The sequence below is a fragment of the Panthera tigris genome, chromosome D1 (genome assembly GCF_018350195.1).
Source record: "Panthera tigris isolate Pti1 chromosome D1, P.tigris_Pti1_mat1.1, whole genome shotgun sequence".
NCBI lineage: Eukaryota > Metazoa > Chordata > Mammalia > Carnivora > Felidae > Panthera > Panthera tigris.
Genome location: NC_056669.1, coordinates 102,122,024 through 102,147,869, shown reverse-complemented (window position 1 = coordinate 102,147,869; position 25,846 = coordinate 102,122,024). Strand labels below are relative to the sequence as shown.

The window sequence follows — 25,846 nt, the reverse complement described above, 5'->3', positions numbered from 1 at the left end:
GGACAATCTTGTCTCTGTACCTTTGGATGCAGATGATCTGGGGTAATGGGAATACTGAATGCAGACTTCAAAGGTAGTTATTTTTGTCTTCCTTCCATCCTTGAAATAAAAACTGAATTTGAGAGAGATCTCATAGGATTTCAGATAAATAAGAAAATGAAACTTTGATCAATGTTTGACAAAAGCTGATCTATGGATGAAATAAAGGTCAGCATCTGGTGTTTTTCCCCTGCTGAATTCCTGACAATGTGACTATTTAGGAGGTTTTTTTTTCCCTTACAGCCCAATCTAATCTTGACCTTCAGCCAAAACAATGATTTGCTGTGTTCTAAAAGTAATTCACCCAACTCATCTTGACCAAAGGGGAAAACAGAGAGAGAGAGACAGACTATACTCATTTATTTATTCCATGAGAATCTACTGAGAACTGAGAATGGCAAGCATTCTTCTGGTTGCTCAGAACAACACAGACAAAGATCTTTGCCCTTCTAGAGCATTCTAGCAGAGAGCCAGTCATATGCAATATATTTTTTAAAAAAAGAAGTATATTTTCTACCATGATAGATGATGACAAGTGCTATTAAACACACACACACACACACACACACACACACACACACACGCACCGTGTGGGGAATTGGGAGAGTCAAAGTAAAGAAGGGAGTATTAAACAGGACCATTAGAAGGTTCATTAGAGGGGCGCCTGGGTGGCTCAGTCGGTTAAGCATCTGACTTTTGATTTTGGCTCAGGTCATGATCTCATAGTTTGTGAGATCGAGCCCCATGTTGAGCTCCACGCTGAGCGTGAAGTCTGCTTGGGATTTTCTCTCTCTCTTTCTCTCTCCCTCTCTGCCCCTCCCACACTCATACTCATTCTCTCTCTCAGAATAAATAAATAAACATTTTTAAAAGAAGTTTCAGGGTGCCTGGGTGGCATGTTCGGTTAAGCATCTGACTCTTGATTTCAGCTCAGGTCATGATCTCATGGTTCTTGAGTTCGAGCCCCACATCAGTCTCTGTGCTGACAGCACAGAGCCTGCTTGGGATTTTCTGTCTGCCTCTCTTCTGCCTCTCTCTCTCTCTCTCTCTCTCTTTCTCTCAAAAATAAATAAATAAACATTTAAAAAAAGAAGTTTCATTGGAAAGGTGGCATTTTAGTAGAAATGCTAGGGATCAGTTAACTATTCACACTTACTTGCACACTTTCATCCACAAAGAGTAGAAAATGGAGAAACAAATCATCTCCATGGGACAACCTCACTCCCAGTACAAAATAATATGGAGTTTTTCAGGTCCTTATGAGACATTTTCAAGACAGCTTTGTTCAGAAGTGTCTACTTCCTAATATGGAGAGGAGCTCCTGAGGTATCAGAGTCCCGAGGATCAGCCTGTGATTGCTGCATAAAAAACCAGTATGGAAGGCCCTCAAAAAATTACAAATGGAATTACCATATGGTCCACTAATTCCACTACTGGGTATTTACCCCTCAAAAAAGGAAAACACTAATTCAAAAAGATACACACACCCCTATGTTTCTGGCAGCATTATTTACAATAGCCAAGATATGGAAGCAACCCAGGTGTCCATCCATAGATGAATAAATAAAGAAGATATGGTATATGTACATAATATATATACGTGTGTGTGTGTATTATGTGTGTGTGTGTATATATATACATATATATATAAATAAGACCTTATTTTTTAAATTAATTCTGTGTGTGTGTGTATGTGTGTGTGTGTGTGTGTGTGTATACGTATATACATACATATATACACACACACACACACACACACACACACAATTAATTTAAAAAATAAGGTCTTGGGACACCTAGGTGGCTCAGCCAGTTAAGTGTCAGACTTTGGCTCAGGTCATGATTTCATGGTTTGTGGGTTCAAACCCCATGTCGGGCTCTGTGCTGACAGCTCAGAGCCTGGAGCCTGCTTCAGATTCTGTGTTTCCCTCTCTCTCTGCCCCTCCCCCACTTGTGCTCCCTCTCTCTCTCTCTCTCAATAAATATTTTTAAAATAAGATTACCATTTGCAACAACATAGATGGACCTAGAGTATATTATGCTGAGTAAAAAAAGTTAGAGAAAGACAAATACCATATGATTTCACAAATCCCATGTGATTTTACTCTTGAATTCCGAATTTGAAATTAAGATATAAGACACACGAACAAACAAAGACAAAAAAGAGACCAAAAAAAACCCCAAACAGACTCTTAAATACAGAGAACAAACCAGAAGGGAGGTGAAGGGGAGATGGGTGAAATGGAAGGGAGTAATGACACTTAATGTGATGAGCACTGAGTAATGTATAGAATTGTTGAATCATTATATTGTACATTTGGAACTAACATAACACTGTATGTTAATTATACTTCAGTAAAAAAATAAACAAAAATTTATTTAAAAGATAAGACTGGAGGGGCACCTGGGTGGCTCAGTGGGTTAAGCGTCCGACTCTTGGTCTCGACTCAGGTCATGATCTCACGGTTTCATGAGTTCCAGACCCACGCTGGGCTGTGCTCTGACATTGCGGAGCCTGCTTGGGATTCTCTCTCTCCCTCTCTCTCTCTCTGCCCCCTCCCACTTGCACTGTCTGTCTCTCTAAAAATAAATAAATAAAACTTTAAAAAATAATAAGTCTGCAATCCCAAAAGTACAGCATAGTGGCTAAGAAAATGGGCCCTAAAGACAGAGCTTATTCCCAACTCAGACTCAGTCATTTCTATTTGTGAGACCTTGAGCAAGGTACTTGACCTCGAGAAGCCCATCCTGAACATCTATGCAATAACAATCACAGCACTGCTGTGTTCTGAGAAGTAAAAGGGATAATTCAGGGAAACACATGCACTGTTCCTAGTATGGAGTAAATACTAAATACATGTGACTGTTACAAAAATGATTTGGGGTTGTTCTGTGGTTCAGAAACGTCATTTACCACCCCCATCGTATCGCTGAGTAAAATGAGGCACAAGGTGACTAAACCAACTTTCCCAAGGCCACACAGGTAATAAATGGCACCAGGACTTCTGATTCCAAGTTCATTGTGCTTCTGCTAACCGACAGCAGGGCTCATCACCAGGAGCCAGGCTGTGGTCCAGTTTCGGGCAGCCTGAGCTGGGGGCGGGGCGGGGGGGGGGGGCAGGGACAGGTCAGGAGACCCACTTCATTCTGCCACCACCCTAATCGATCCCCCCTGGATGACGGGAGCTATTTTCCTTGGAGGGAGAAGTTCATGGTTGGGGAGAGGCAGTTGAGTAGGATCAACCCGAGAGAGTATCTATAGCAGAAAGGCTGGGAACTGCATCTAGAGCTTGAATTCAAGTCCAGTTTCTGCCACCGATGCACTGTGTAAGCCTGAGCCGTTACCTTCCCGTCTCTGGATCTCAGTGCTGTGTCCTCCTCTGGAACGTGATGGTCTCACTTCTCTTAAAAGTCTCTTAAAAGTCTTAAAAGTGAGATGGGAATGCAATCTGGTGGAGCCGCTCTGGAAAACAGTATGGAGGTTCCTCAAAAAACTAAAAATAGAACTACCCTATGACCCAGCAATAGCACTACTAGGCATTTATCCATGGGATACAGGGGTGCTGTTTCGAAGGGACACATGCACCCCCATGTTTATAGCAGCACTATCCACAATAGCCAAAGGATGGAAAGAGCCCACATGTCCATCGATGGATGAATGGATAAAGAAGATGTGGGATATCTATACAATGGAGTATTACTCAGCAATCAAGAAGAATGAAATCTTGCCATTTGCAACTATGTGGATGGAACTAGAGGGCAATACGCTGAGCAAAATTAGTCAGTCAGAGAAAGACAAATATCATATGCTTCACTCATATGAGGACTTGAAGAGACAAAACAGATGAACATAAGGGAAAGGAAGCAAAAAGAATATAAAAACAGGGAGGGGGACAAAACAGAAGAGACTCATAAATATGGAGAACAAACTGAGGGTTTCTGGAGGGGGTGTGGGACGGGAGGATGGGCTAAATAGGTAAAGGGGCATCAAGGAATCTACTCCTGAAATCATTGTTGCACTGTATGCTAACTCATTTGGATGCAAATTTTAAAAAATAAAAAATAAAAATAAAAATTTAAAAAGTCCAGTGAGAGATGGAAAGAGCACACACTGATAATAATATGACGAATGGCAGAAAGCCCCCACTGTGTGCTGAATACTGTTTCAGGTGCTTTACATAAACCGCCTCATTTACTTCCCACAATGCCCCACCCCAGGACATGTCATCATTGTCCCAACTGATGGACCGGAAAACAGAGGGAGGCCTAATGTGGTTGAGCTGAACCACTACACCGAGATTTGAACCACATCTGTCTGTCTCCCAGGCGTGTCCCCAACCACTATTTGCTCATGCGTATGGGCATAATGAGTTATCATGTAAGGGACACCATTTCTATGCCCAGAGTTTTTTAGCAGCTTACCTAAATTACCTACTACGCCTGGGCCAGGAGGAAAAGTAACATAAGTTAGATGAATATTTTGGAAAATTGTTTCAATCCCGAGTCAGTGACACTGCACATGTCCCCCTTTCTGTGGTATCACCTTTATTGGCTACATCTTGTCTGCGGGGATGAGAGGGCAGAAGGACACACAGGGCCACCAGCGGAATCAAACTCTAATGAGGAGTGTGCGGGCACCAAGGAAGCATCACCTCTAACACAGCGTAAAGTGGTAAGACAAAAGTCGTGTGAACCAACTTTGCTCCTGGCTCCTCATTATAATCTACCGACGTGCACTTTGCCCAAGTCTCATCCCTCATTTTTAATTTATTGTATCTGACTGCCTGCCACGCATTTTTATAAGCCACTGCAAGTCTCTTTCGGAAAGAAGTATTGATGAATAAATAAACACGAAACAAAATTGCCTGTTTGCCAGATGCCAGCACAATCGGAATAAGTAGCCCTATCATCATTGGACCAGCAAGAGCGCCAGAAGACTTTGCCAAATGGGTTCTGGAAAGACAGTGCACAAACAGTGGTTCAACTTAATGAGACTGATCTATGGATGATGAAAAAAAAGCAGATGCTCAAGGGAGGAAATGGAAAGCTCAGGAAGATCCCCAGGTCTGTGCTACTGTAGCCAGCTCCTGAAATCTTCATAAATCCAGATCCAAGATGGCCGGGCCCTCCGTTTTGAGACAGTGAGCAGCATGGAGGGTCCCTGAACTCAAAACACACCCGAATGTGATTCTTCTATCAAGTAGGCCCACGTGGCAAAGGGCAGAGGACAATTTCAAAGAAAACCAAAGATGCTGAGTGTCTGCTATTCAGAAAGCCTGATCTCTCCAAGCACAAGTCCACCTTGCCTTGGGATACATTGTCTAAATTCCTGAACCAATTCAAAATGATTAATAATTCTAGATAGAAGAGCCCGTTGGCTTCCTAATGATTAAGTTTAGGGAAAGCAAATAGCAGCTCCACGAAATCTCCAGGCAGGGAGAAGACCTACAGGGGGCCTCAGTGTGGCCTCAGAGGGAAATATTTGGTCCCAGGCGATCTAGATAAACTAAGTTGCTGGGGAAATGTGAACAGATCACTGAAGCAGCAGTTTCCTGTTTTTGAAGGCGTAAAATAGTTGAGATTGCTGGCTTTCAAGGATGCACAGGAAGAAAATAAATCCTTAATGCCATCAGGAACCCACCACACCCCACGGTATTGAGCAACATTGGTATTTCGCACTCTCGGCGGTCTGTTATCTAATCACTGATCCGACACAGAAATACTCTGCTCCCAGACAGGCCTCTCTTGGTGGACCTCTGGAAGTCCAGGTTATCTTTCCTCCACATCAGTCACATCTGCTCAAGACCCACAGCTCATGGTAAACACACCTAAGACGTGTAGCTCTCACACATTCCAAAGCTAAAGGAGAAAGTCCTCAAGATCGCCTGCTCTTCAAAAAGAATATGAAAGCAGGGAGGAGGACAAAACATAAGAGACTCTTAAGTATAGAGAACAAACAGAGGGTTGCTGGAGAGGTTGGGGGAGGGGGGATGGGCTGGGTGGGTGGAGGCTTAAGGAATCTACTTCTGAAATCATTGTTGCACCATGTGCTAGCTAGCTTGGATGTAAACTATAAAAAAATAAATAAATTATAGAAAGAAAAAAAAAAAAAGATCACTTGCTCTTTGAGATGATCAATGCTCCCCCAAACTGAGCCTCAGAAAACTAACAGGGGTTTCAGAAGAGAGAAAGCCCCACAGACTTCAGCGTATCATTTTAGAGCAGAGAAACACTGGCCTAAGAACCAAGAGGCCACTATGAATCAAACAAGAAGATGTATTGGTAGATGATTTTAAAAGTAAAAAATTTGCCCTTGGACGGGATTGTTTTAAGTGCCCAGACACCCACTTCATAATATCACATGCTGTGGAAAAGACACCGCCGTGGACCCGAGGAGTATTTATATAGCTCAGCACAACTAATGCGCTTAGATCTTCCCAGGCAGGTTTAAAGTTATTTAAAAATGGTGAGATACAAAGGCGGTGTAGGTGCCTCAAGTTCGATAGCCATTGCTCTCAGCTGGAAGTATGCAACAAGGATTTTTAAAGGATCTGCCTTTATACTCTGTGCCAGGCACTATTGTGGACACTGGGGACGTAGGGATGAATATATAGAACTACACAGACATAGACGACGGGTATCCTCCCTCTGCCACTATAATAGAACCGGTATCATCTGCTTGCGATGACCTGAAGGGGAAAAAGGAATAAAGGAATGAGGTCCAAGATACTTTGACTGCTACTCAAAGTGTCAGCGTGGACTTGGGTCTTCGGAATGTTTAAATGGTGAAAAACACAGAGGTTCCTTCCACCCACACTCTGTCTGTGTTCAGGTAACGGAGCGGCTCAACCTAGAGGTGAAAATAGAGTCCTCGGGAACTTGTTTGGGGAAAAAAAAAAAAAAAAAAAAAAAAAAAAAAAAAAACTTTAGTTGGTCATTTTCCAGTTGGATTGAAACCCAGAAAGACATAGGAAATGATTCTCCAGCAAGCCTCACTGAGAACAGCAGGAAGCAGAACCAGCATGTTGCCATGGAGCGAAGATGCTTCGAGGTCCCGGCACTGCGGAGTCAAGCCCCAGCCAGGCGCCTAAGTTCTCTGGGCCTCAGCCCTTTCATCTAGAAGACGGATATGAGACGACCTAAGTCACAGGAGGGTTGTAGGGTGAAATGAGAAGGCAGATTGTGTGTTCAGCAAAGACCGATTCTGTTGCCTACTCTGGAAGGTGTGGATCCCCCCTCCCCAAAGACTTTCATGACCCCTCGTTTTAGACATTGTGCACCCATGATGTCATCTGATCCTCACACAACCCATGTTCAGAGGAGGAAAGTGAGACTCAGAGAGGTCAACTGACTTGTCCGGAAGTCACCTAGCTGGAAAGAAAAGCCAGAACTGGGACCCAGAACCCTTCCCGTCACACCACCGAGTCCTTCATCATGGTAGTCGTGGTGATTCGGATGGCAGGCGTGGGGAGAAAGACCTGAAAAGTGGAAATCTTGAGGTTCTCCCTCACATTGTGAGCTGACAAAGAAACATCTAGAATGCCATATCAAGTCTATCCAAATACTGACCTCAAAATCTCTTGTACTTCGCCTTCACCAATGCCTGCTCTGACCCATGTGCCTCCTGGACTGAGAGTACGGAAGCATCTTAGAACTGAAAGGTCATGGTTTTGTCCTGCTGCCTTCAGACGGGGTAAGCAGAGAGGAGGACAGAGAGGCCCCGAGAGGACATGTGTCTTGCCTAGAAGCAAACTCCCAGGTGCCCAGAACTACTCAAGTTCCCCACTTCTGGGAGAGTCATGACGTCAGATGGACAGCCTTCCTTTACAGGGAATTGAGTGGGGTCTAGAGGAGGTTTTTTGTTTTGTTTTGTTTTGTTTTGTTTACTTCTACAATTTTTTATTCCCTTCATATGGGTTTTTTTAAATATCATTTATCGTCAAATTTGTTTCCATACAACACCCAGTGCTCATCCCAACTGGTGCCCTCCTCCCTGCCCACCACCCACTTTCCCTATCCCCCACCCCCATCTACCCTTAGTTTGTTCTCAGTCCTTTAAGAGTCTCTTGTGGTTTGCCTCCCTCCCTCTCTGTAACTTTTTCCCCCTTCCCCTCCCTCATGGTCTTCTGTTAAGTTTCTGAAGATCCACATATGAGTGAAAACATATGGTATCTGTCTTTCTCTGCCTGACTCATTTCACTTAGCATAATACCCTCCAGTTCCATCCACATTGCTACAAATGGCCAGATTTCATTCTTTCTCATTGCCAAGTAGTATTCCATTGTATATACGTCCCACATCTTCTTTATCCATTCATCAGTTGATGGACCTTTAGGCTCTTTCCATAATTTGGCCATTGTTGAAAGTGCTGCTATAAACACTGGGGTACATGTGTCCCTATGCATCAGCACTTGGAGGAGATTTTGATGATAGGGACAACTAGACAGAGCCAGCCCTGCAAAGTATGAGCATGAGCATCAGGTCTCTTTAGCTCTGGATGGGGCTCTTCCACCCCCCTAACCTCCTTAGATCCTCTCCCAAAGTCCTAAATGAGTGATCTCAGTTCTCTTGCCTTAAGGAAGCTCAGCCCAGGACCCTCAGAAAGTAGCTGCATGGACTCCAGCTGCAGAAACCTGGATTTAGCTCCCACCCACAACAGAAAGCCTCTCTGGAGCATCGCTGATGACTGATCTTTGAGCTAACGGTGACCCTTCCCGACAGATCACAGTGATGGGGAAATTACTCCCCCACAAAGGAGACCGATCTATTTTAGAGCCTACTTATAGCTTCCAGCTCTTTCTGTAATGCCAGTACCATGGCATTCCAAATACCTGCCAGAGTTACAAGTTTCTTAGAGATTCAACAAGGTAGGTGTTTGCTCTTCCCCTTTTCTTAATAGAAACCTTTATATTTAAATGGCCACCTTGGGGCGTGTGGGCGGCTCAGTCAGTTAAGTGACCCACTTCGGCTCAGGTCATGATCTCATGGTTCATGGGTTTGAGTCCTGCATCAGGCTCTGTGATGACAGCTCAGAGCCTGAAGCCTGCTTCAGATTTGGTGTCTCTCTCTCTCTCTCTCTCTCTCTCTTTCTCTCTGCCCCTCCCCTGCTCACACTCTGTCTCTCTCTCTCTCTCTCTCTCTCTCTCTCTCTCTCTCTCAGAAATGAGTGAACATTAAAACAAAAATTTAAATAGCTACCTTAGTTTTCCACATGGTCCCACCTACCCTGTCCTTTCTCATTCTGAAAACAAACAAAGCAGATACAAAAGGCATCATCCACCCCGTGTTATAGATGAGGGGACTGTGGCCCCAAAGGCCAAGGGTCTTATATCACTGCAAGGGGGAAGCGAACCCAGCACATTGGGCTCCCCAACAAGTACCAGCTTTGGCCCTACTCTCTAAAGACAAAAGAGATAAACCCATTTTATATGAGAGAAAACTAAGATTCAAGTTGTCAAGTATACTTGGAATCTGAACTGCGGTTCATTTTCTCCCCTCTGCCATTGCCACACTCACCTCCAGCAGGACCGATCCAGAAGACTGGGCTGGGCAGGAACAGAATGTGGTGTCTAAGTGGGGCTTTCAGGGACCAGAGGAATAAACATCTCCCACACCTACAGCTCTCAAGCCCCAGCATCCACAGTTACACCTATTAATAAGTGCCTGCCTCTCTGCCCCATTCTGGGCATTCCAGGAAGGGAATTAGACCAGGGCAGGGGGGTATGTCACTCATGGGGGTTCTCTAATCAGGCCCTACGCTGCTGATTAGGCTTCTCTGATCCCCAGAGGTGAGAAGCCTTCAGCGAAGGGCCCCTGCAAAGTGAGCTTTCTCAATTCTTCCCCATTCAAACTTTGTCCTCTCTGGAGCCCCCAACCACAATGTAATCTCATGTGGGGGCTGGAGGGGAGATGCGGCTACATTCTGTTCTCTGAGGAGTTGTCCTTAGAATGACCCTTTCGGACCAGTATCATTGTGGGAGCTCAAATGAGATAAGGGATTATGTGATGGCCCAGCAGCCTGCAGACTCATTGCCTTAACATTAATAATCTATACAAGGAGGATTTGGAGCCATGCCCAGCACGCCACTCTAGCTTTACCTAGGGTAACTCATCTACTCCCCACAACAACCCACTGAGGTAGACGCCATTATCGTTCTACTCTACCGGTGAGGAGGCAGAGGTGAAGTAACCACCCGTGGTCACACAGGTAGTAAGCGGCAAGCTGGGATCAGAACCAGGGGAGGCCGGCTCCATGCACCTTGCTCCTAAACACCGTTCTGAACTCCCTGATATACCACTATCTAGGACAGAAAATTCGGGCAATGTGAAAAGAGTATAAAGTGAAGAAATGGAATCCCTATTATCATACCACTCCAATAGGGATTGTTAACAGTTAGAGGGGGAAATACTAGAGTGTATTTATTTAGCACATAAGTTCTGGTATAGACTGTGTGGATTCAAATCCTCCTCTGGGTTGGGAATTTAAGTGGGTTATGTCACTTCTCTAAACCCACCCCGGGGGATGGACATCCAGGTTCCGGGTGATACATATAAAACACACAGAACAGGGTGTGGTATTATTAATATCCTTCCAGAATTTTTTCTATAGAAATTTATATGTAGTTTTAAGAATCAGGATTTTGGCTGGCACATTATTTCTATACTGTTCACCGAGGTGAGTTAACCAGAGAAAATGTAACTGTTATGAAGTCACTCAGGTGGGAGGGACCTGTGGTCCACAACAACACTGTGGAAAGTCGTGAGGTCTGTCGTTGGGCAGCTCATGGTGTTGGGGCCATTGAACCCCATTCCCTGAGTGTCGATACCCAAAAAGTTTAGGCAACCACAGCAAGAGAAGAGCTAACGCCCAAATTTGCCACAAAGGTGGTGATATTGCCCTTGTCTGATGTAAACATATGCACTTGAACGATCTCAAAGGTAGTCATGATAACCTTGAAGGCAAAAGACATCCCCAAATTTTCTTGAATGCAAAAGTCCTCAAAACCCTTGGGTAGAGGAGACACCCCATGGGGAATGGACATATATTATATATTTTATAGAACATTTTAATAGCCTTAACCTTGACAGAAAAGGAAGTGAAACACATTGATGCATTTTAGAAACCTTAATAAAGACTGTGGTATTTCTTGTCGCTCTACACAGGCTCTACACATGTACCTCCAATGCTAAGCCCATTCCATCCTCGAGACATGACATCTCCCTTCCATTCATTCCACTCCTTCCTCAGTTCCCTCTCGTAGGCTCCCCTTGCATTGTTTTATTGATCACGGCTCATGTAGAGAAGGCTATTGATAATCATTTAGGCAGGTCCTCTCACTCGATAACCTTGCTGAACTCTTATCGTTGTTAGTTTGTTATTTTGGAATTTCAATATAAGTAAAATTTTCTGTGCATATATATATTTTTAAAGATATATGGTATTTCTTATCCTCTCATGGAGAAAATTTATGTCCCCAACACTGCTGTCCACTTGGCATGATATCCTGAGCATTTTCTACCCTGGTAGTCATATGAGGTACATTTGATTCATACTCCCCCCACCTCAATATTTTCTAGAATCCCCACCCATTCCACAGAGATGCCCTAGTGCTGAGCCATCATTTTGCACACCCAGCCTGGTCACAGGACATGAGGCAGCACCACAGTGAATTGGCTTCTGCCCCAAAGTGCTACCTCTCAAATCACTCCAACCTCCCACCCTCCTCCACCAACACAGCTGGATGTCTATGCCCTCCCTTCTGCTACTTTGTATGTCCAATGCCAACACCCACCACCAGTGACGCTGCCCTGCCCACCAGGAAGACCCATTATTCCCTTAGGGCAAGTTCCGGACAGGTCCACCCCAACCCGGGCCAGTCGAGGACATTTTACATCCCTGAGCCTCTGTGGGGGTCTGAGTTGGGGAAATTCCTTGGCTTGCCATGTAGACCAGTGGCCCTTCTCAACCCCACCCCATGGAACCCTTCCAACAAAAGCGAGAATTGCAAGATGCTTGCATTTGAACCCTGGCTTCTCACATCCAAAATATCCTATGCACCTAAATGCTTTTGGTCCCTTTGATATTTTCAATTTTTTTTTTGTTATAAAATAACAGTAACATGACCACAGACCTTTGTAGATAGTAATGATGATTTCTGTAGGGTAACTTCCTAAAAGCAGAATTAGGGGGAGAAAGGCATTTTCATTGGTAAGGGTCTTTATACAAATCAATGAAACTGACTGTAAGGTGCACCCCAGCACTCCACAGTGTATGAGGGAAACTGTTTCCCAGCACCTCACTAATACAGGTGTGATGATCTTCTTTTAAACATTTTGTGATTATGAAAGCAAAAGATAGCTCACCGCGACATAAATTGTAATTTTTTAATTTATGGTGATGTTAAACATTTTTCATATGTTTAGATACTTATTTCTTCTTTCGCCAATTTCGTGCTCATATACTTTGCCCATTTTCTTTTCTTTTTTTTAAAATGTTTATTTATTTATTTTGAGAGAGAGAGAGAGAGGAGAAGAGAGAGAGAATCCCAAGCAGGTTCCACGCTGTCAGCACAGAGTCCAAAGTGGGGCTCGATCTCACAAACCGTGAGGGCATGACCTGAGCTGAAATCGAGAGTCAGCCACTTAATTGATAGCCACCCAGGAGCCCCTTGCCCTTTTGTTTAATAAGGTGTTTGACTTTTCTAACTGAATGATAGAAAAGTTGACGATTCTTCCTTTCATCAGTTTGACAAATATTTGAGCAGCTAGTATATGTCAGGAACTGTTCTAGATGCTGGCCATACAGTAGTGAACAAAAGAGATTAAATTCCTGGCTTCATGGAGCTTACATTCTAATAGACAGAGAAATAGCAGAAAGTAATATTATAAACAAATACAGTAAGATGATGTGATAGGAACCGTCTCGGGTAGTGGCAGAGAAAGGGGACTCTTGAAGTCAGAAATGGTCTCTGACATGACATTTACACTAGGACCTGCATAAAAAGAACACACAGGAACATCTTGTTTGAAAAGCATTTCAGACAGAGGGAACAGCAGGAGCAAAGGCCCTGAGGCAGGGATAAGCTGGCCTCTCAAGGAATAGACAGAGGACAGTAGGAGATGACCAGGGGAGGTACACAGAGGGCAGATCCTATAATGATCTCACAGACCAAAGTAAGAAATTGGGGTTTTTTTTTTTCTGAAGTGCAATGAGAAATCAAAGGAGGGCTTTAATAGGGGAATTTTAGAACCTGATGTAGGTATTAAACAGTTTCTCTGAATTCTATGTGGAATATGGATTATGGGGAGGCAAAGAATTATGGCATACACACCATGGAATATTATTTAGCCATAAGAATAAAGGAAATCCTGCTGTTTGCGACCACATGGATGGACATTGAGGGTATTGTGCTAAGTGAGGTAAGTCATAGAAAGACAAATATTGTATGATATTACTTATATGTGGAATCTTAAGAAGGTTTACTTGTATGGCATAGGAAATACAGTAAATGGTGTTGGAATACGGCTATATGAATCACTATGTTGTACACCAAACTAATGTAACATTGTGTGAGGCATCCCATGGTCCGTGAAGGGTTGATATGGGCTGCAGAAGGCCAAATCACTTGCCTGGAGGCAGAGCTGAGCCCAGGGTGTAATTCATACTCCAGAGAAGCGATCAGACTAGACTCCAACTGAAACTGTATCTTTGCTCAGCTAGTTTCTGCTTCCTTGATTCCCTTACAGGTTCCTTCTGTGATTGCTCCCTCAGTGAAACAAACACTGGCCCCCAAACCCCTGTCTCCCATCTTTTTTTTAAATTTTATTAATGTTTATTTATTTTTCAGAGTGAGAAAGAGAGAAACAGAGCACAAGCAGGGGAGGGGCAGAGAGAAAGGGAGACACAGAATCCGAAGCAGGCTCCAGGCTCTGAGCTGTCAGCCCAGAGCCCAATGCGGAGCTTGAACTCACGAACTGTGAGATCATGACCTGAGTCAAAGTCAGAGGCTTTACCCAACTGAGCCACCCTGGTACCCATTTCATCTTTTTTTTTTTTAAGGAACCCAACCTAAGACGTATCTTTTTCCAAAAGCGGAAACAAAAGTCCTAGGTTTGATATTAACAAGAACAACAACAATAATAATTGTGTAATACATCAAAGCACTCCAGATCTTTCCAACCTGTCGCCAAGGGAAGAAGGTAATAAATACTATATAATCACCCACCTCCCCAAGATCCCCAGGGGATGTTTAATGGAATATTATCATTGCTGGCATATTCCCCCTCCTTTTTCTCTATCTTGTCCCCATGGTCACTCTCTCTTCTACAGGAAATGCAGTTCACATACTCCTACCACATAGTTCTTTCAATAGGTATTTAATTACAAGAAATGATAATAAATACTGTAATTGGAAACTCATTGGAAGATAGCATTCCCTGTGCTGCCAGAAGTCCTGATCTGTGGCCACCTTCCTTCTCTGGATTCTTGTTCCATTCATCATCCACAATGGCAAGAACCACCCCAGCTAGGCTGAATGCTTGCTAATTACCAAGAAGTTTTATCCCTGGCGTATTCTTTCAGAGTGAATGCGGCACATGGCCTCTCTGAGACCCTGCTGCAAGAGTTTTGATCCTACATTAATGAGTAGATGAAAGCATATACGGCAGGGGAGTGATTCTACTGAAGCAGAACACACGTTAATTGGGGGAAGCAAGATGGATTCTTCGGGAACCTACTGGGCAGTAAGACTAGTCACCAAGGAATGACCAAAATTAAGGGCAAAGGTGTGTGGTTCTAACACATGGAGAGTGGGTTTCAGAGAACAGGGAAGAGAGGAGAGCTGGAATAGCCAGAGAAAGCTGCCCACCGAAACTCTGGAATGGACCTTTAAGGAAGATGACCTAACAAGCCACTCATGGTATAGATTCAAGAGCAGCATGTTTGGACCACACTAGCCTCATTCCTTCCAGAACCAATAACCCAATCTTCCTAATGAAATTGTGAACAGGCCACACAGCCAGTTTCCACCCCCTGAGATGGGACTCGACATAAGGTCTAAGGGGCGGGGGGGGGAGGGGTGCGGTATACAGGGAACTTGGCCAGGACTCCTCAGAGTTCCAATCCGGGCACTACCACTGACTGCGACAGCAGGACACCGAGGGGCAGTGGCAAAGAGGAACCAGCTTCGTTCCCTACAGGAACTGCAAATGAGCTTTGAGACTAACACGAGTCAGGAGTTGCCATGAAATCCCACAAGATTTGTCTTTACCCTCTGCGCCGTGTGGAGAGGACGAGATAATGAGCCCCTGCCGCAGTGGGCTGTCCCTCACAAGGCTGGCTCTTCCTGGGAGTCCCGAGGCTGTCCCAGTTACCGACACGTGATTCGGGGACAGCCTCTGTGCACACTACATCCCTCCCACAAAACCATCCCCCAAAAGCATTTTAAATATCTCGCTGGTTTGCTTGGTAAGGAGAAACCTAGAATCTGCCAGCTACATTCATCTGTTTGAGCAATCCCAGCTGCTCTCTACAAAATGCTTAAAGGAACCAGATCGATTTGGTTCCAAACCGCAGATGAATCCAACTGGATTATCCCACCAGGTAACTAAGATATAATTGTGACCTCGGTGATGTTGTGAGGACACTAGCCTGGACGTAAGGTGCACACAAGCTAGAGAAGGTGAAACTGGTCAAAGAATCCGCCCACTGTCACCCAAACCCGCCATCTAATGGGACCATGTCCAGACTGGGATTTCAGATCTGGTGTGAAAGACACAAGTAAGATTGAGTCTTTTTTTTTTTTTTTTTTTTTTTAGAAACCCATAGCTGTAATCTCTTTGGGTTTGTGCATCACTAAATAAGTTTTATTTTTTTTTTAAGTTTATTTATTTATTTTGAGAGAGAGAGAGAGATCACAAGCAGGGGAGGGGGCAGAGAGAGAGGGAGGAAAGAGAGAATCCCAAGCAGGCTCTGCGCTGTCAGCACAGAGCCCGATGTGGAGCTTGAACTCACAAACCACAAGATCATGACTTGAGCTGAAATCAAGAGTTGGACACTTAACCAGGGCACCTGGGTGGCTTAGTCGGTTAAGCATCCGACTTTGGCTCAGGTCATGATCTCACCACTCGTGGGTTCGAGCCCTGTGTCAGGCTCTGTGCTGACAGCTCAGAGCTGTGTCTCCCTCTCTCTCTGCTCCTACCCCACTTACACTCTCTCTCTCTCTCTCTCTCTTTCTCCCTCTCTCTCAAAAATAAATAAACATTAAAAAAAGAAAGGAGCTGGACACTTAACCTACAGAGCCACCCAGCCTCCCCTCACTAGGTAAATTTTAGAAAATATATTCCGCCTAAGCGTGAAAGCATATCATATTTGTCTTTCTCTGACTGACTTATTTTACTTAACATAATACTCTCTAGCTCCATCCACGTCATTGAAAATGGCAAGATTTCATTCTTTTTCACGGCTGAGTAATATGCATATATATATATAGGCATATATATATGTGTGTGTGTGTGTGTGTGTGTGTGTGTGTGTAGTATATGACCACATACGTATAAATAAGATATATATATGGGGCGCCTGGGTGGCTCAGTCGGTTAAGTGTCCAACTTCGGCTCAGGTCATGATCTTTCGGTTTGTGAGTTCAAGCCCTGCATCGGGCTCTGTGCTGGCAGCTGGGAGCCCGGAGCCTGCTTTGGATTCTGTGTCTCTGTCTCTCTCTGTCCCTCCCCCACTTGTGTTCTGTCTCTCTCTCTCCTTAAAAAAAAAAAAAAAAAAATATATATATATATATATATATATATGTATATATACACCACATCTTATTTATCATAGGGAAGAAAAAAGAGAGGCAAACCAAGAAATAAACTCTTAACTATGGAGTACAGACTGATGGTTACCAGAGGGGAGGAGGGTGGAGGGATGGGTGAAATAGGTCAGAGAGGTTAAGGAATGCACTTGTGAGGAACACCGCGTATTTTGTCTGGAAGTATGGAATGACTACATTATACACCTGAAAATCATATTATACTGTATGTTAACTAACTGGAATTTAAATAAAAACTTAAAAAAAATATATAAACAGTTTCATGGGGCAGGGATGGGGGACTAGACTGCAGAGCTTAGATCCATGACTTCACTGTAAATCACTACACTTCCCTGTGATTACTCTGGAGGAGGGATTCATCTTACATACTAGAGCTTTGGCTTTGGAATAAGATAGACCTGGGTTAGAATCTGGGCTTTTAGGGAGGGCCTAGCTGGCAAATTTGGTATAGCATGAGACTCTTGATCTGGGGTTGTGAGTTAGAGGCCCATGTTGTATAGAGATTATTTAAAAAAAAAAAAATCTGGGCTTTTTCACTGACTAGTTGAGTGACCTTGGACAAGTTACTTACCTCTTCACATTTAATTTCCTCCAGGACAAAATATTGCCTGTTTTATGGGTCATTGTGAGGATTATATGAGATAATGTATACAGGATGTTTAACATCCTGATCAGCACAGAGAAGTTGCTCAATAAATGGATACCAAGATTAGGAAGAGCACCCCAATTCTGGGCTCGAGGAGACAAGGGTTAAGATCTAAATATCTTTGGGGCCTCTGGGTCACTCAGTCAGTTAAGCATCGACTCAGATCATGATCTCACAGTTCATGAGTTGGGGCCCCGTGTCAAGCTCTGTGCTGACAGCTCGGAGCCTGGAGCCTGCTTCGGATTCTGTGTCTCCCAATCTCTCTGCCCCTCTCTGCTGTTTCTCTCTCTCTCGCTCTCAAAAATAAACATAAAAAAAAAAATATATATATATATATATATATATATAAACAAACATCTTCTTTTTCCAGCTGTGAAACCACAGGCAAAATATTTAATGTCTGTAAACCTCAGTTTCCTCTACTATAAAATAAAAACAAATATTTTCTCTTCTAATGCCATCAGATTGGAATGAAATAAACCCCTCACGGTGCTCAGCGTGCTTCCTGACTCAGGGCAAGAACTCATAAATATTGACAATAATATCTTTAGACCAATCCCAACAAGGTGAGGAAAGTTAATTTGTGGAGCTCCTTCACTGTCCCAGGTGGACACAACCTCAGCAAGAAGGAGAAACAAGAGTTAGGGAGAAGGTTCCAAGTGAAAGTAAGCACAAGATTTAAGACCCAGGTCCTTTCTGAAGGCTTCCTCCTGGGTAAGATCGTCTCTCTCTCCCCATCCCCTCCAGAGATCTCATATTCATCTGTGTTACATATTATAATCAAAATGTATCACAAGTAATAATGTCAACCCATAAGTGTCCCTAAGCCTTCCTAAAATGTCTGTTGGCCGTAAACCTTGGCTTTCCCTCCTGGAAGCTGTTCTGGGTTCAGGGAGTTTGTTGCCATCCTCTCCTCTGAGCCCAATCCAAGCTGCTGGTGCCCCAACCCCCTTCTTAAACAAGATCACACAAAACTGGGTGTGACCAGCTGGTTCTGAAATTCTTCCTTCTGGGAAGTATTCTGGAAATTGCATTTCTAGAAAAAAAGCAAATTCTACCACATTAGGGAAAAAATCCATTCTAACTTTTAAAAAAAAATTTAATGTTTTTATTTATTTTTGAGAGAGAGACAGAACGAGTGGGAGAGGGGCAGAGAGAAAGAGGGAGATACAGAATCTGAAGCAGCCTCCAGGCTCTGAGCTGTCAGCACAGAGCCTGATGCGGGGCTTGAACTCACAAGCCATGAGATCATGACCTGAGCCAAAGTTGGACACTCAACCAACTGAACCACCCAGGCGCCCCCATTCTAACTTTTCAAAAACCCATTATTTATTTCCTATTTTGTCATTGAGCAAATTGGGATTATAATTGGTTAAGCAGTTTCTTCAAGAACATACCAAAGGAGGGATATGGCCCAGCTAAGTCTGCCTTTACCCAAAAAGAAAGAAAAGCCATGAACCACCAAAAAACTCCAAAGTCAAACTTAGTCCCCTTTCCCCATGTAAGTTGAGTATTTGCCTAATAATCTCAGAAATGCTATGATTTTAACAGTTGAGACTTGGGTCTGTAGAAAAAGTAATTTGCTCCCCTAAGGGGACAGCATGATGTGAAGCAAAGACCACAGAATTTGGAGGTAGAGAGTCCCAGATTCAAATGTTGCTTCTGTTTCTTCCTAGATGTCTGGCAAGTTGGGTAACCTCCTTAACATCTCTGAGCCTCGCTTTGCTCATCCATAAAATAGCCAAGGCTGTACCCAACTGTCAGGGCTGCTGAAAGGATTAGAGTCGAAGTATGAGGTGGACCCTAACGCATGTGGCACAAACCCAGAGTGGCTGCAGCTGTAACCCAGTGACCTGGGCCACCTACTCTCCAGTCATGTGCATTGAACAGTCTTATCTCCGAATCAAAGGGAACCCCAGGACCTCACCACAAGATGGACAGAAAACGGTGTATGATGATTTCAGAATTAGAGATTGAGAAAGATGTTGAAATTAGCTGAGCTTTGCAGGAAGGATCTGATTATCTAAAGAACTGCAGAGAGATTCTTTTCGTTTCATCAATCATAAAAATGCAGTTAAGTATGGGAAAGCAGCAAAACAAATTCATAGCAAAGAGCACAGAATTTGCTATCAAACCACTATCATTCAGAACCCAGCTTATTAAACTAGGTCACCTTAAACAAATTCATCTCCCAGAAGTTCAAATTCCTTACTAGTAAAAAAAAAAAAAAAATTAAAAAATAAATAAGACAACAACCCTCGAAGGGCTGTTTCCAGGATACAATAAGATGATTTTTACAAAGCCTCACCATCTTTAGCAGAATGGTTAAGTAAATGTGCTGTAAGCATACCAAGGAGACCATAGCAAAATCAGAAATAAAAAACTAAGCTTACCTATATGACATGGACAAATCACAAAAACATAGTGCATATGGGGAAAAAAACAAAACAGGACTTACAGCACAAGATCATGTATACAAAATTTAAACCGCACCAAAATCACTGTCTTTTTTAAAGATACACATATTTTTAAATCAATATGAAAGGACGAAGTGTAGGAGGATATATATTTTGCATACACTAGATTGCGTACCTGTGAGGAGCAGGAGAAGGATTGGGGATGGAGAGAGAAGGAGAGAAAAATAATAAAGTGAAAAAGAGCCTTGCCTTGATCAATAATGATGATTTATCTGGAACTGGCAAGTATGATTACTCAATTTCAGACTTAACATCCCGTAAGTAACTACAAATCACTTGAAATAGTGCCTGCGTATTTTATTTACTCAGTAGTTTGTAGCTAAGGAGTATGCAGGTTATAATAGGAAAATCCTTCCAAAAACCTCATTTAACCCATATACCTAGACATACGCATCATGATTTGTGAGAGATGTAAAAACTTCAATGATCAAATAGCCTAGCCCCGCCATTTTGCAGAATTGAAAGTAAAGTCCAAGGAGGGAAAGTGAATTTTAAAGGTTACTCAGCTAGTTAGTGTCTGTCCTAGAGGTGACAACCGTTGAAATTGACTGTACAAGAAAGCCTTCCAAAGACGCTAACTCATCTCCAGACCTAGCTGCTGGAGTCAGGTGTGGGGAACAGCTTCAGGAGACCATGTTTTATATGATGTGCCAGTGTCTCTCTTTCACTAATGACCTCTGATTCAAGCTGGAGGAGGCTCCCAAGATTAAAATGGTAAAGACTAGGGGTACCTGGCTGGCTCAGGCAGAAGAGCATGAGACTCATGATCTCAGGGTTGTGAGTTCAAGCCCCACATTGGGTGTAAAGATTGCTTAAAATAAAAATAAATAAGTAAACTTAAAAAAATAAGTGATAAATACATTAGGTAAAATAGTAAAGGAGCACCTGAATGGCTCAGTTGGTGGAGCATCCGAGTTCAGCTCAGGCCTGATCTCACTGTTCATGAGTTCAAGCCCCACGTCAGGCTCTGTGCTGACAGCTCAGAGCCTGGAGCCCACTTCAGAGTCTGTGTCTCTCTCTCTCCCTCTCTGACCCTCCCCCACTTACACTCTGTCTCTCTCTCAAATATAAACATTAAAAAATTTTTCAATGGTAAAGATTAAAGAGAAAGACTGTTATTTTTTTTTGTTATTACTGAGATATAATTGACATATAACATTGTGCAAGCTTCAGGTGTAAAGTGTGTGGTTTGATTCATTTATAAGCTGCGATATGATCATAGTGTTGGCTAACATTCCGTCACTTCCCATAATGATCAAGTGTTCTTTTGTGGTGGGAACAAGTAAGAACCAGTCTCTTAGCAACTTTGAAGTTTGTAACACAATATTGTTGGCTATAATTCGATGTCTACAATACAATGTTGTTGACTATAGTCACTCTGCTGTACATTAGATCTCCAGAACTCGTATCTGCCAGTTCCAAGTTTGTACCCTTAAACTGCATCTTTTAATACCATCTGACTAAGTAGTTTTTGAATACATGCTGAATAATTACGTCACAAGAAAAGAAAGCACATCGGTGGGTAACATGAGGGAATACTCAACATGAAGAGCAGATTCGTCGTCCTCCAACTTCTGAAATTCTTTTATGAGAAGAAGGAATTAAATTTGCTGTGCGTGTCTGGAAGGGGGAAAACTAAAACCAATATGTTGAAGACGAAGAGAGAGAGGAAACAGATCCAAAATGAGCATTAACGGGTAGAACTGTCCACAGATGGAGGTTCATACAGTAGCTAGATGACCAAGCAGAAGGTACGTAGTACAGGACACTTCAGCATCCCATGGGGATTAGGACACTTGCTGACCAGGTTCTTTCCAAATCTGAATCTCTGTGTCTCTTGTCTTCACAGGAATTTCCAAATACAAACCCAAATTAATTTGAATCAGAAACACCAGCTCAGGGCTCAGCTCCAAAAAACGTGGAAGAAACATAGATGCCCACGGAGACTCGGCCACGTACAGGATTTCCCAAAAACAAGCTCTATATGTTGGCCCAGAAATATAAAGCTAACTTCTACCATAGAAAGAATCTGTCCTTCAATTCTGGGATGTTGTTGTTGTTGTTGTTGTTGTTGTTCATTCTCACCCTCAGATCAATTGTCTATATTGAATCCATGGACGCGAATAATCTTACTATGGTAACAGAGTTCATTCTCATGGGCTTTACTGACTACCACATGTTGGAGATCCCCCTCTTCCTGACGTTTCTCATTTTCTATATCGTCACCCTTCTGGGGAATGTGGGGATGATCATTCTGATCCAAGTGGATGTCCAACTCCACATGCCCATGTACTTCTTCCTGAGCCACCTCGCCCTGCTGGATGCCTGCTATGCCTCGGTCATCACTCCTCAGATCCTGGCCACACTGGCCACAGGTAAGATGGTCATCTCCTATGGCCAGTGTGCTACCCAGTTCTTTTTCTTCACCTTCTGTGCAGGCACAGAGTGTTTCCTGCTGGCAGTGATGGCCTATGACCGCTATGCTGCTGTTAGCAACCCACTGCTCTACACTGTAGCCATGAATCCTAGAATTTGCTGGAGTTTGGTGGTGGAAGCCTATGTCTGTGGGATGTTAGGGTCCATTGTGCGTACCACATGCACCTTCACCCTCTCCTTCTGTGACCACAATCAGATCAACTTCTTCTTCTGTGACCTCCCGCCCCTGCTGAAGCTCGCCTGCAATGACACAACAAACACTGAGATTGTCATTGTCTTCTTCGGCAACTTTGTGATCTTAGCCAATGCTTTGGTCATTCTGATATCCTACCTGCTCATCATCAAGGCCATTCTGAAGGTGAAGTCTCGAGGTGGCAAAGCCAAGACTTTCTGCACATGTGCCTCCCACCTCACCGCTGTGGCCCTTTTCTTTGGGACCCTCATCTTCATGTATCAGCGGAGTGGCTCGGGCAAGTCCCTGGAGGAAGACAAGGTCGTGTCTGTCTTCTACACTGTGGTCATCCCCATGCTAAACCCTCTGATCTACAGCCTAAGAAACAAGGATGTGAAAGCAGCCTTCAGAAAGGTCACTGGTAGACTCCAGGTATCCCTGAGTGTGTAGATATGAGTGATAGGACCTTACGTCCTGGTCCATTTTCTTCCCATATCAATATATCCTAACAGGCACCAGCACTCTATGCAACTTAGCCCCACAAATAGAGAGAAGGTAGATGGGTGTCAGCAGGCACACAAGAAAAACTGCAAATATGGTAAAATTCATTTCCAGCAACCCCATGGTGCTTTCTTCTTCTCCCCATCTCGCACCTCCAGCCCATTCCTTAGCATACAACAGTCTTATAATACTGCCTGATATCTTCACTTACAGAATGTCAGGGGTCCAGGGGGCCTTGAGTTTATCTCATCTCACCCCAAGTCTTTGCAGCTGTCCTTGGCTTTCCCATCCTTTCCTTCTCATTTTTTTCCTCCCATTAATACAGCCTTTTTCTATGTCAAAGATTCTATCTGGGGATTCTAGCGATCAATGCTAAATAGTCTTTTGTCTTCTTTTAATAGATGAGTGACTGATCACCTCAGCAAGCAGGGAGTGCTATATAAGACAAATCTGAGTCTCTAAGTGGCCAAGGGAAGGGAGTGTTTGAGAAACAGGCCTTTCTCCTCACCATTCTAGTCTCTGGTCACTTTCCTTCTTGCTCATGCCACAACAATGGAATTTGCAAGCTGCCTTTCCACCTGATCACATCCCACTGGCTTTGCTGTTCCTGCTGTGTAAGGTTACTCTGACATCTCCAAGATGAACTAAAGCCACCTTACCTTTGGCTCCTCAAAGGCCAACTCGCTGGTTTCTGCGGGACACGACGCATTGCTTCTCCTCTCTATTCCCATTGCCTGCCTTGTAGCAAGCCTCCCATTTCCAGGAACAGCAATGTTAGAGAACAAAGACAGGTATAAGGAAAACATTAAACCACACATTATCTTCGCTGGCAGAAGGTTTAGTAAGAGGGGGAATAACTAAATCCTCTATTTAGTTAAAGAGACCACAAAAACCCTTCAGGGCAAATTCTGCTTTGCTCCTTAGGGAACTCACCCCAAACCCAGAGTCCGGACCAAATGAGCTCTCAATAATTACTTTTGAACGGATTTTTATGGCACGTGCATGGTCTCATTTGAGCCTCATGGAAACTCCGTAAAGCAAATAAGAAAGACAGGGCTGAATAGAAGATTCCTATTTTGCAGTTAAGAGAACGCTTTCTCATAGTCCCTTTGGACCTTTGCTTAAAGTCTCTTTGTTCAGCATATACAGCAGGAGACAAGGCACAGCTTTCAGACTCAGGCTTGTATCTGAATCCCGATTCTCCCACTAATTCACTGTGAAATGTACCATAAAGGGCTTCATTTCTCAGATCTTAATTTTCCTCAGGTCTAAAACAAATGTAACAACTCCTAATTCAAGAGCATATTGTAAAAATTAAATGAGGTAAGGGGCGCCTGGCTGGTTCAGTCAGAAGAGCATGCAACTCTTGATCTTGGGGTTGTAAGCTTGAGCCCCACGTTGGGTATAGAGCTTCCTAAAAACAAATAAATAAACTTAAATTTAAAAAAAAAGGTAAAATCTTAAACTAAATAAATAAGTGAGGTGATGAATAAGAAATCTCCTAGCATAAATCCATTGCTCAATATATACTGTTCTCTTCCCTTCCCTTCCCTTTCCCTCACTTTCACCCCGGACCTTGCCACAATCCCATGGCTGTTAACAAAAATGAAACAGATCACAAACAAGTAGTAGTGAAAGATAGTGAACTGAGGAAGATGAACAATTCAATCTTTTCACCCAAGAAATAAAACGAACTTTGGTGTTTAGCTGGGGTGGGGTGGATTTATCTGCACCCCACATGGTCAAGGATAACCAAAAGATGTCTTTTCGTTGAAGAGATAAACACCCAGTCAGTCAGTAAACCCCTCTGCTGAACTTTGATTTTATGAGAAGTTGGTCCTCTGTGGCACTCTGTATGGGAACAACCATGTTAAATGGACCATATTAAATTTAACCATATTAAATTTAAATTCCGTATTAAAATGGCCCATTGCCCTGCCTAGAGTTGATTGGTTCAGAAATAAGCACCTGACCCAGTGTAGGTTTGATTAAAAAATAAATAAATAAATAAAAATAATTCCTGGGCATTTTGAAGTTGAACATGTAAAACAGATGCAGAATAGGTGACCAGATTGCCCAAGGTAGAGAAGTCAAGAAAGACACAAAAATGAAGCAGTTATTCAAAGAGAATCAGAAATAACAGACTAAGGAGGAACCCTGAAAGGTTCCATTCTGGGCTTTCCAATGCAGCCGCAATAATTTTCTTGCTTCCCTTAAGGCACACACGGATCCAACAATGAATTCCCCCTTGAGGACTAGCTCAAGCTTAGTCATCAGGTTCAAAGGATTCCATACTTCTAGAACTGGAACGGGGAGGAGTTCTTCAGCATATTACAGATCCACACTCATGGACACTGATTTTATCTCCACCCTTCAAATAAAGAAAGGACTGGGTCTCAGTACCCTGGATACTTCTATCGTACTCCCTTTATAGGAGAAACTTTCCCACCCAGAGCCCTTTGCTTGGGTAATCACTGTTCTGGCACTTGGTCTTGCCCTTTGGGTGATCGGATCAGGCTAGAATAAGCCCCTGACCCACATTTCATCAATTCATGAACAAAACAGAGAGCCATGAGGTGTCCTACCGTTATACAATGATTATTAAGCAGGACCAATAAAGTTATCTCCCTCTTGAGGATCTAAACCGAAAAATATGAGAAAAGCTAAGTTATTTGAGAAACAAGACTCAGAAATTATAATCAGAGATGACAAAAATGGCTGAGTCACGTTAATGGGCAGACCAAAGAGA

The 25,846-nt window shown here is 43.3% G+C and overlaps 1 protein-coding gene across 2 annotated transcripts; it reads left to right on the top strand.

Annotated features, from left to right (window-relative positions):
- LOC102964284 (olfactory receptor 9I1-like) lies at window positions 1-23,046 on the top strand. 2 transcript variants are annotated; one of them, XM_042958410.1, is made up of 4 exons: window positions 1-73; window positions 8,618-8,906; window positions 14,099-14,238; window positions 21,838-23,046. In XM_042958410.1, exon 4 carries the CDS (start codon window positions 21,922-21,924, stop codon window positions 23,044-23,046), a length of 1,125 nt encoding a protein of 374 aa, XP_042814344.1. In that variant the 5' UTR covers window positions 1-73; window positions 8,618-8,906; window positions 14,099-14,238; window positions 21,838-21,921. The 2 variants fall into 2 exon arrangements, with proteins under 2 accessions (XP_042814344.1, XP_007092699.3); XM_007092637.3 differs by lacking the exon at window positions 14,099-14,238.
- Window positions 23,047-25,846: the final 2,800 nt, after the last annotated feature.

What these genes read in the sequence shown, in the direction of transcription:
- LOC102964284 (XM_007092637.3), top strand. Translation starts at nt 21,922, where the DNA reads ATGCCCACGGAGACTCGGCCACGTACAGGATTTCCCAAAAACAAGCTC.